Raw genomic sequence first — 11,777 nt, forward strand, 5'->3', positions numbered from 1 at the left:
TGGGTTTTTCTCTGTATCTATGAAGCGCCTTGAGGCGACTTATGTTGTGATTTGGCGCTATATAAATAAAATTGAATTGAATTGAATTGAATGACGCTTAAACACGAACCAGAGAACAGCAGCCACAGCTCCCCTCTCAGGCGCTCTGGGATCCCATTGAGGACCAGTTCTCTGGTTCTGGAAGTCCGGTACATGCAGACGCCTCGACCAAACTCTAAGAAATGGATGTTCCATAACTCCTCCTTCATCTTCTCCCTCATCTGCAGGAGGGAGGAAATGAGATCAGTACCAGGACTGCCTGGACAGTACTGCTGAGTACTGAGCGGATCTGTACTCACGGCTTTGGGTCCCAGGTCCTCTGGGTCGTCTCGGTGGTAGAGCTGCAGGAGACCCTGGATGGCTGTGGGTAGGCCAGGGTGATAATGGCGTGCCTTCTGAACGGACTCAGAACCTGGAGAAGAAGATGGGGGTACGGAGGAGGACGCCTGAGGACAAGAACAAAACCATGAGGACTCTGTGAAAGCAGCTGAACCATGGTACGAGCTGTGATGGACATACCGAGTGACTAATCTGAGACAGCGGGTTGGTGTCACCCCACGAGCTGTCCGGGGTTCGCTGCAGGAAGTCAGAAATACGTTGGACCAGGAAGTCCCTGTCTTTGAGGTTGGCAAACAGGAAGTTCATCTTGTTCTTGGTGCTGATGGAGACAGGGCAGGGAAGGACACTGCTGCTGTCCGCCTTCTCCACAATGGAGACCTGCAGAGGACGATGGGTAAAGTGACCACAGTATGAAAGTATTTGTGTTCATCTGCAACACTCTGTAATATGTGATGTTGTAGCCATCATGTGACCTCTGACCACAGCTCATCTACTTCCTGCAGCACCAGCTGACCCAGCTCACCTCTCGGAGGGGTATGATGAGCTGACACAGGTCTTCCTCTTTGCTGCTGAAGCAGATGTAGTTGTTGGAGATGAAGAGCTGTCCGACAACATGCATCTTTGCGAACGGCGTCCACAGGGTGCAGTCCGTGTGTCCGTCAAGCCGCTCCTCCTGCGTCAGCCGAAACATCGCCCGGTATCGCTCGTTCTTCGCTCGGGCGTCCAGATCCCTGCAGACAAGAGAGAGATGTTGATGGTAACCAAGAGTGCGCTGAAAACAGACTTAAGGAAAAGAAACCCGTCTGGTGCAAACAGAGGGACACCTCTTCAGCGCAGAGACGTTCTTCAACGTTTTGCTGGGTTTGGGCAGCGACAGGTCGGCAGCAAATGCCTCGTTGTCGAGCAGCTGGCGCATGGCAATGTTAGCGAGTTGCTCCATCAACTTGAAGGTGTCGTTGATGTTGAGAAACATTGAGAAGAAATGTTCGGTGTCGCGAGTGCTCACGCGGACACTCTCTGGAAACAGCAGGGTGGCATTCTTCTCCAGCCGCGTCACCTCGGTCCATGGCACCACCAGAGTCACTGAGGTCAGAGGTCACAGGATGACATCAACAAAGAACTTCTGAATGCTTCTAAACCCCACCTCTCACACATAAAGACAGCTGGGAGAAGCTCCAACACGCAGAGCTGGTTAAGACAATGCACGGGTTTCTACAGTAGAGACCAAAAGTAGAGAAAAACCTAGGTTTTCTGACATTTTCAACATACTACTAGTTCTGATTCAAGGTTCTCCTAAATCTGAAAACAAAAGACCCTGAAGGACAATGAGTTTTTGTTACCTGGTCAAGAATAGAATAGAATAGAATAATCCTTTAATTGTCCCACAAGGGGAAATTTGGATGTAACAGCAGCCAGAAAGACAGGTATACAAACAAACACAAGAACAGAAACATATTTACATATTTACATCAAGGACAATGGTTACCAAAAACAGAGTACTGTACCGTTATTAAATTAAATTAAATTAAATACAGATAAGAGGCAAACCAGGTTTAGTGTGAATCGCTTGATAAAATAGTGCAGTTACAGCACTGATGTAAACATCTATGTTTGTTGGGAGCAGTTCTGATTGTACAGTCTGACAGCTGCAGGGAGGAAGGATCTGCAGCTTCATGCATCGAGGACGCAGCAGTCTGTCACTGAAGGAGCTCTGCAGTTCAGCAACATTTACATGCATGGGGTGGGAGGCTGCCCATCAGAGATGTTATTTTGGCCAGAGTCCTTCTGTCTCCCACCACCTGCACTGGGTCCAGGGTGCATCCCAGAACAGAGCTGGCCTTCCTGATGAGTTTATCCAACCTCTTCCTCTCAGCCGCTGATAAACTGCTGCTCCAACATACAACACTGTAAAAAAAATGACAGATGCCACCACAGAGTGATAGAAGGTATTTAAAAGCACTCCCTGGACTCCAAGGTGAGTTACCTGTAATCTGTAAAAGTTTGTTCACTTTTGTTTGTTCACATGAAGAGATCAACCTGAATCTGGTTGTTCAAAGAGGATGATTTCTGGGATATCAAAGAAAGCCCCAAAACACAACAGTGACATGAGACAAATATAATGTTCGCAGTTGTGGTGGGTTTCCATCCCCCTGATAAGGTCTCCTGTGGCAAATTGGTCAAAGGAGAAATCAAAAGTTCCCCTGCTAGGGAAAGGGTTGGGAGTTTTCACAAGAAGGGGGACATCAGGTTCAGGGGCCTCACACTCCTCAGCCTCCACTGGACGTTTTGTGCCAGGATGCTTGAGAGGACAGCCCGACCATCAAATGTAGTACCTGTCCAGGTTGTGGAACACTGGACCAGCTCTTTATCCTCTGGAGGATATTTTAGGGTGCCTGGGAGTTTGGCGATCTAGTCCATGTGTTTTGTGCACTTGGAGAAGGCATTCGACTGCGTTTTCTAAATTCTTTCACACACATTACACGAAAAATGAACGCGAGGGCCCTCGGGGCGCCTGCTGCTGCTGCACTGAAGTCGGGGGAGGGGGGTGCTTTCGAATAGTGCACATTTCATTCATTATGTTGTCAATCCAAGTCCATTAAGCATAAATTACTTTTCCTGGGTTGTGTGCAATCCCAGAAAGAAAGACCCTATCCAAGGTGTAGGTCTATTAGTTTATGTTGTGGGGTTTGTGTTAATACTGGAGTGCAAAATTACTGATGGAAGGTGGACAAGAGAAGGTCAGACACAGGTAAGCAGATGTGTCTTTGGATAATGGCAGGTATTATGTATCCTGAAACAACATTCATAAGTAGGGCCAGCAAAGACCATCTGAATCGAGGAGGGGGCCTAAGGGTACATCTGTCACCATGTTACAATGCTATGATTGCAGCCATTCCCCAACTCTCTGTGAGTGGGACTCATGGCATAGAGAAAGTGTTCGCCCAGAGCACCAAACAGGCCAGGACCACCCCTGCCTGGGAACATCTCGGTGTCCCCCTGGATAAGAGAGAGGAAGTGGCCAGGGAGAGGCAGGACTGGAAAACTTTTCTTAGGCTGCTGCCGCCGTGACTCAAACGCACACAAGCATAAAAAAAGATAGGAAATGAATGGATGCGTGTATGTTCTGCACTGACCCGTTCTACGATCAAGAGAACGACCAGAAAGGCTGGGGAACATATGATGTGAGGAGAACCTTCAGTGAGGGCGGAATGTTTGAGTTGGTCCAGATAGATCATAAAAACGACTGCACTCACAGGAAGTGCTGAGGTTTGTGTCTTATAATAATAATAATAATAATGGATTGGATTTATATAGCGCTTTTCAAGGCACCCAAAGCGCTTTACAATGCCACTATTCATTCACTCTCACATTCACACACTGGTGGAGGCAAGCTACGGTTGTAGCCACAGCTGCCCTGGGGCAGACTGACAGAAGCGAGGCTGCCATATCGCGCCATCGGCCCCTCTGGCCAACACCAGTAGGCAAGTAGGGTAAAGTGTCTTGCCCAAGGACACAACGACCAGGACAGAGAGCCCAGGGATCGAACCGGCAACCTTCCGGTTACAGATGCGATTCCCAATCCCCTGATCCACGGTCGCCCGTGGCTTCAGGTCTTACTCTGAAGCAGGGTCCGTTCCTTCACACAGTTATTTTACAACATAATCCTCACAGCTGACCCAGAGTCCTGATCCAAACCCAAGAGAACCTGGAAGACCTCTGGGGACAAAGCTACAGCTGATAAAATCAAAGAAACCAGGTCCAGATATCAAAGTGTGGGCGAGATGGAGGCAAGAATGAGCTCAAACCAACCTCACACAAAGAAAGAATGTGCAAGAACCTTGATTCTGAGTAAGACCTGAAGCCACACAAGACACAAACCTTAGCACTTCCTGTGGATGCAGTCGTTTTTATGATCTATCTGAACCAACTCAAACGTTCTGCCCTGGTTGTTTTATATCAAATCTTGGTAAAACACGCCCACAGAATCGATTCCTTCACGTCATGATCATCAACAAGAGAAGAAAAAGGAGTACTTTATCCTCTAACTTTGGTCTCTGCTGTTCAGTCAGGTGTATATGATCCAGCTGTTTTATGTCTGAGCTCTCTCTTTGAGCTTTAAGCAACAAAGCATTCAGTGTAAAAACAAGACTAAATGCTGGCCTGTGATTGGCTGCTCGTACCTTCCTTTCCAAGCAGGAAGGAGTAGAAGCACAGGTGGTTGACGGACAGGTAGAGCCAGCCCTGTCGTGGCACTCGGCCCTTCCAGTAGCTGCAGGAGTAATAATTCACCAGCTTCTCCTCCTCAGGCATGCCAAACAGCTTCCTCATCTTCAACTCTGCCTCCCGAAACTTCCCGCTGTCCTCCTCGTGCTCCTCTCCGGGCTTTAACCGGTTCTCCTCCGCGATGATGCCCTGCAGGAAGTGACATCACTCAGCAGCAGCACACAGCAAAAAACAGACAGTCTGAACAAATAGGAGGTGACATACAGAGATCTTTCCTTTGACGAAGGTGGTGATGTCTTCGTCGTTGTCAAAGATGGAGATGGTCTGGAGGAGATTGGCTTCCAGCCAATCCCAGTGCTCAGTGATCTCTTTCCTAGATGAACCTGCAAGACACAGCTGAGGGTTTAACCAGGGGGCTCCTCTCACACGACACAATTAGATGTTACACACCTGACACAATCAGCCAATCAGTGCCTGTGATGTCATTATGCAAAAACAAAGAACGCAAACTACAAATGAAAGCCGACGACCTTTTCTTCAGTGAAATTCATATTAGCTTCTTAGATTAGCGCCGTCCACCAGGAACGCTGCAGGTGAGCTAACCAGGTAACTACAAATCTGTGAAATGATTTAGATCTTAGCCCGAGCTGGTAAAGTGGAGCTGGACCACAGAGTCACGGTTATGTTAACCTAAATTAACCAACATGCTTACAGCCACTATGATATCATCAAGTTAAGGATAATCTGGGCAATCTTTGGACAGGAGACATCCTCAGCCCATGGTGTCGACCTCAGTGACGATGAACTTGTGAGTTTCTGTTAGAGGTCACATCCTCCCCCTCACCAGTCAGAGGTCTTTCGAGCGACGGCAGCAGATATTTTGTGCAGACTGAGGACAAAATGTTCTCCATCTGTTTGAGGTCACAGTCCACTGTGACCTCCAGGTCATTATAAGAGGTTCATGCATCAGAACTCTTTGGAGGCTCTCAGAGGCAGTGATCACTGAGCTTGGCGTTCATGTGACAGTGTGACGGCAGCACTGACACCACAAACAAACATGCTTTTGAAGCCAACATGGGAACAGACCAGCCAACAGGAGCTTTGGGGAAAATACACCTGTTAATCGTCGAGCTATTGTGGAGTTCTTACCTCACAATATGAAGCTTTTTCCAGGCAGCTGTTACTGAGATTTCACACTTCTTAAATAAAACTGGACTGAAAAAGCTCTGCAGCAGGTGAGCTGGCTCAGAAAGTCTCCTCACCTCTGGGATGGTGACTGTCACACCAAAATGACGAGCAACTTCTTATGTTAGAGATCTTTAACAGCAGCGGTCGAAGGCCGCAAGTTAAACTGCTGGAAGCATCAACCCGAGTGCATTGCATCGGAGCGCCGCTCTGCTTTATGACTCCCGCCTTTGTGTTTCTACACATTTACCTGTAAACATGACCAGAAATGACATTTTCTGCATTCACGGTCGTAGCTCGACGAGGTCCACTCACCACAAGCTATGTTCCAGTAGATCTGAGAGTCCGCAGTCTGCAGCAGGATCCTGTATGGTGCTACCCGGGCACTGGAGTCCAGAACCACATCCAGAGTCCCAACCAGGAGACCTGCACAGAGACAGACAGGTGAAGCAACTTGGGCAGTTATCTGGATCTGATCAGTGTTTGGATTGAAGGTGTTCTGGACTTGGACCATATCAGAGAGCATTTCTTGTTCCAGACCTTCATGGTTCTGATTTTGGGAGACAGTTATTTGTTCTGTTCTGACTGAACAGCTGTTGAAGGCAGAGCTCGGACACGTCAGAGCCGAGTCGGTCCGAGTTTCAGAGACAGTCACAGAGCTGAAAGACATCTCTAGTCTAACATCATGGTTCCCTCTGCGATTTAACTACAAGTGCAAGTCACACCTGATTGATCCTCTGTCAAACTGTTATGGTGCTACAATCGCTGGCCCTGATTGCTCTGGTTCCCCAGGTGGACTCGCACCTGAAAACCTATTAAATAATTCATTTAATGACTTAAACCAACTCCCAGCAGCATCCAGGTCATTACTCTGACACATCGTTTCAGCATTTCAGTGGTGACCTCATGTACACGTCCACCAGCTGAACGTAATTTTGAAAAACTCTCAAAATTTTTAATTAGTTATACCGTGCATATGAATTCATCGTTCTATGAGAGCATTGTCTCCCATTGAGCCAGCTACACATACAGTGCAGGGCGACACACCTGTTCTCCCTGATCACCTGCCCCAGGTCGTCTTGGGCGTTACTGCAGCCTTGTCAAACCACCGCCCCCGACCACAGATTCTTTTCATTTACAAATTAAACCAATTGCAACATTAAGATCATCATGGAGGATCCTCTCCACACTGAGCACACACACACCTCAGCTCAGGGTGGGTCTCTGCTGCTGTGTGGTCTTCACCTCTGATTGTTCCTCCATGTTCTGGCTCCATGTGAAGCTTTGCTGCACCTCCCTGTGGCAGCATCAGTGAGACCTCCTCCTCGTCGTCCTGCAGGCTGAACCACAGCTGCTCAGCCCTTTTAAACTCTAACCTTTCTGTTCCTGAAGCTGACGGATTCTTCTCTTTACCCTTCACTTGGACAGTGGGCCTTCTTCCTCACGTTGCTGCGATGATGAAACGACCCGCCACCCCAGCCCTGTATATGTTCTTGTTTCGCTGCATCTCTGCTCATCTTCCCATTTCATCTCCATGCTTTCAGCCACTTATGAACAATTCATGAGACACCTGTGATATGCTGAACAGGCCTCCCACCTGTCCACCCCCACTCCTTTAAAAACACTATGACCTTTCAACCCAACAAACTCGATTACCGGGACAGTAAACACTCCTGTCAGCTGACCCCTGAGGACCTTTCTTGCATCCTGCGGTCAGACCATGAATCATACTTCCTGTCAGCTGGTTTTCGAACTGCAAGTCACTTTCTGCACAGCATGAATGAACACAATCTGCAGGAGCTCCACCTCAGACACATCCACACAGTTAAATCTAACAGACAGCAGCATGTGGGCTGAGTGTGCAGGTCACTCAGCAGCCATGTTGGTACGGCAGACGGGCAGTTATTTTACAGCACTGTGTGAGCTAACGGTGATCTCCGGGTTAGGGTTAGCTGCACAGCATCACGTTCAATCACGTGGAAATTTGCTGATGTGTGCTAAAGTTCAAACCGCATTTTTACCCTGTAGACACGGGCGATCGTGGAAGTTGCCGGTTCGAGCCCCGGCTTGGACAGTCTCGGTCGTTGTGTCCTTGGGCAAGACACTTCACCCGTTGCCTGCTGGTGGTGGTCAGAGGGCCCGGTGGCGCCAGTGTCCGGCAGCCTCGCCTCTGTCAGTGCGCCCCAGGGTGGCTGTGGCTACAATGTAGCTTGCCATCACCAGTGTGTGAATGGGTGGATGACTGGTTGTGTAAAGCGCTTTGGGGTCCTTAGGGACTAAAAAAGCGCTATACAAATACAGGCCATTTACAAACTTTGCCTCCATCTTTGCTCGTGCAGATCACCTACTCACAAAACTACGGAAGCGTAGAGCTGCCACCCAGGCAAAAGAAAAATACAAGTGTATCACGTTATAACGTGAAAGGTTTATTGTTCTAACAAGATACTTTTCACGTTTGAACAACATAATATCACGTTATTACAATATACATAAATATCACGTTCGTACAATATAAATATTATATTGTACAAACATGATAGTATGTTGTACAAACAGGAAAAGTATCTTGTTAGAACAATAAACCTTTCACGTTATAACGTGATACACTTGTATTTTTCTTTTGCCTGGGTGGCAGCTCTACGCTTCCGTACAAAACAGCAAACACCCCCGGATCTTCAAGTTTCAGCTTATCGATCACTAATCGATTATTCCATCTGCCGCAGAACTAATGTTTGAAATACCAGCTCACCGGAGAGCCCCCCTCCGCGGCCGTGCCCCCTCCTCCTCTGCAGGACGAAGAACGGGTTCGCCCGCTCGGACACCCACAGAGCCCCGGCCAGCAGCACCTCCTCCGGGTGGATCCACATTTCTGCCCGCTGCCGAAGGCCCTCCTTCGGGGACTCAGGGGAACACAGGCCGGGGAGTCAGCGGGACAGAGGCCGGAGTGTCGGCGTGCGAGGGCTGTCTCTCCCCCGGGGAAACGGCAGGAAAAAGGTGCTGAAGCTTCCGCGAGAGTCACGCAAACATCGAGCTGATGTTGTTGTTTTCACTCAGTCTGATGACTGCACTTTACTACCGGGTGTTAGGCCACTCCCCCTGCGCCCGCTGCGTCATGACGTTTACATGTCTGCAGTTTATAAAACGTTAAAGCGAAAAACAACAGGGGGCGCTGTTTTGTCAGCGTTAGGGGCTGTGAATGTATTTTACAAAAACACCGCTTAAAGTTTACATTTCAGCAGAAGAAAATGTAATTTAGAAAAAGCCGAACAAAGCCACGTTCAAGCTTTCCCCACAGTCATGTGATAGGTTACATGATCCCACACGTGAACTTAGGAGCTCCAGTATTTAGGGACCGTGTCAGAGGCGTTGTGTCAGATAAATACATGCACTTCTGCCTAAAGATCAGATCAGTTCCCAGCATGTTAACAGCGGCGGGCCTACCCAGACTGCGTTCACATAATTGCAGGTGACTTTACTAAGGCCGACGTAAAGACTGTGCTCCCAAAGTTCTATTAGCATGTCGAATGTCCCACCAGAGGAGAGAACACTCTAGACCATGTTTACTCCAACATCAAGCATGCATAGAGCCATACCCCTCCCCCCACCTCGGTCAGTCCAACTACCTCTCTCTCCAGTGTGTGAATGTGTGTGTGAATGATGATTGTGTATAGTGTAAAGCTCTTTGGGGTCCTTAGGACCAAGTAAAGCGCTATACAAATACAGACCATTTACCATTCCTGCTCTCCCAGCCTACACCCCCCTCAGACGCAGTGTCAGGCCCACCACAAAGACCATTACAACCTGGAAATGCTCTCTTCAAATCACAGGACCGCTTCACACAGACAGACTGGGGCATATTTGAACACCAGGATCTAGAAAGTTTCACTTCTCCATTTGTACAATCCCAATAGAGCACTAAGGTCGTCCAATCAGATGCTCCTAGTACATCCAAGGTCTTGACTAAAGTTGAGAGGTGACCGGGCCTTTGCAACTGTGGCACCTAGACTCCGGAATAACCTCCCTGTTCATATTCGTACCGCTGAGTCTATCCAGTCTTTTAAATCCCATTATAAAACCTCTTTTTACTTTGGCTTTTGATTCTAACTAGTGTGCTGTTATCTGGCTTGTTGTGTTGTCACCTATTGTTTCTTGCTATGTTTTCTTATTGTTTTGTTTTAATTGTCTTATGCTTTTACTGACTGGGAAGTACTATGGTCAACTTTGTTGTTTTTAATATGTGCTATATAAATAAATTTAGATTTGATTTGATCCCATCCTGTCTAAAATCAGCCACAATCATCCCAGTGCCAAAAAAGTCTCCAGCCTGAACGATTAGCGCTTTGTGGCCCTCATGCAGCTAAATACTTTTACAATTTATTTTTCCAAACCACGGAGCCGCAGTATAAAGACTAAAGAGCCGCAAGTGGCTCCGGAGCCGAAAGTTGCCGACCCCTGGACTAGTCCTTCAGCACATCAAGGATTTCCTCCCCCCAGAATTCAACCCCACCAATTTGCATACCATAGGGTGACCATATTTTGATTTCCAAAGAAGAGGACACCTGGCCCAGTACTGAAGAACTTCAATAATGTTTACTTAAAGAAATTTTTAACATATTTAAATGAGGCCTTCTCTGTGCGGTTAATGAATGGTGATATAAAAAATGTCATATAGGCTTTTACAAGTCAACAAGGGCAAAAAAACCCCCCAACTTAAAAACCTCTGGAATTAAATAAGGGTACCGAAACAAGGCCTCATCTGTATGAGAAAAATTACCAGTACCGGGACGATACGAGGGAAATTTCTTTTGCAGTTTGTCTGAAAAGCTGCAGTTGCACTTTGGCATCTTTTAAACATCACCAGGGGCTTTGCTGCACGCTGTCTGTCCCGTCTGCGAGTGCAGAAAGTGACTTGGAAAGCAGCAGCTTGGAGATGACATCATACATATGTAGGCCTATAGGAAAACCCGGACATTTTCATCAGTCTCGAAAATCCCCCCGAAAGCCCCGGACAGAACATGAAAAGTGGACATGTCCAGGAAAAAGAGGACGGTTGGTCACTCTAGCATACCGCGCAAACAGATCCACAGAAGACGCCATCGCCACAGCCCTCCACTCTGTGCTGAGTCACCTAGAGAGGTGGCAGAGCTACGTCCAAATGCTTTTTGTGGACTACAGCTCAGCCTTCAATACAATCATCCTGGACATCCTCATCACCAAACTGGTCACTCTTGGCCTCCTTCCTCTCACATGTGCCTGGATAAAGGACTTTCTCACAAACCGGCTCCAGACTGTAAGCCTCGGCCCTCATTTCTCCTCCACTCGCACACTGAGCACCGGCTCCCCACAGGGCTGTGTGGTGAGCCTCCTCCTGTATTCTCTCTACACCCATGACTGCAGTTCGACCCACAACAACATTCTCATCATCAAGTTTGCTGATGACACCACAGTAGTCAGACTCATCTTAAAGGGAGACGAGGCAGCCTACAGAGAGGAAGTCCTGAAGTTGGCATCCTGGTGTTTGGAGAACAACCTGACACTGAACACTAACAAAACCATTGTCGACTTCAGGAGGTACAGCACTGACTTAGCCCCCCTTTACATCAACGGTAAGTGTGTGGAGAGGGTCCACGCCTTCCGGTTCCTTGGTGTCCTCATCTCTGCTGACATCTCCTGGACAGACAACATTTCAGCGGTCGTCAAGAAGGCCCAACAGCAGCTGCACTTCCTGATGGTCCTCAGGAAGTACAAGCTGAATTCCAACCTGCTGCTGACCTTCTACCCCTCGTTCATTGAGAGCCTGCTAACCTACTGTAGCACAGTATGGTACAGCAGCTGCACTAAGGAGGACAGAGCGAGGCTTCAGAGTGTAGTTAAGACAGCACAAAAGATCATTTCCCTCATCACCTGTTTACTTATTGTGAACGGTGATATAAAAAAGTGCATGATATTTTAGGTGACTGAAACTATCAGGCTTATAGTTCATAGATAAA

The 11,777-nt window shown here is 47.9% G+C and overlaps 1 protein-coding gene across 3 annotated transcripts in view; it reads right to left on the bottom strand.

The window, feature by feature from the left end:
• Positions 1-8,882, bottom strand: part of tbc1d9b (TBC1 domain family member 9b) — a 23,949-nt gene extending 15,067 nt beyond the window's left edge. For all 3 annotated transcript variants that reach the window (XM_005719393.1, XM_005719392.1, XM_005719391.1), the window contains exons 1-9: positions 8,537-8,882; positions 6,103-6,213; positions 4,867-4,985; positions 4,560-4,791; positions 1,203-1,461; positions 902-1,109; positions 559-756; positions 339-485; positions 110-260 (exon numbers count right to left, since the gene is read on the bottom strand). In XM_005719393.1, coding sequence (XP_005719450.1) covers positions 110-260; positions 339-485; positions 559-756; positions 902-1,109; positions 1,203-1,461; positions 4,560-4,791; positions 4,867-4,985; positions 6,103-6,213; positions 8,537-8,654 — 1,543 coding nt within the window. In that variant the 5' untranslated portion in view covers positions 8,655-8,882. The remainder of the gene's footprint in view (positions 1-109; positions 261-338; positions 486-558; positions 757-901; positions 1,110-1,202; positions 1,462-4,559; positions 4,792-4,866; positions 4,986-6,102; positions 6,214-8,536) is intronic.
• Positions 8,883-11,777: the final 2,895 nt, after the last annotated feature.

Source organism: Pundamilia nyererei, unplaced genomic scaffold, assembly GCF_000239375.1.
Source record: "Pundamilia nyererei isolate P.nyererei 1_Seehausen unplaced genomic scaffold, PunNye1.0 scaffold00001, whole genome shotgun sequence".
Taxonomy (NCBI): Eukaryota; Metazoa; Chordata; class Actinopteri; order Cichliformes; family Cichlidae; genus Pundamilia; species Pundamilia nyererei.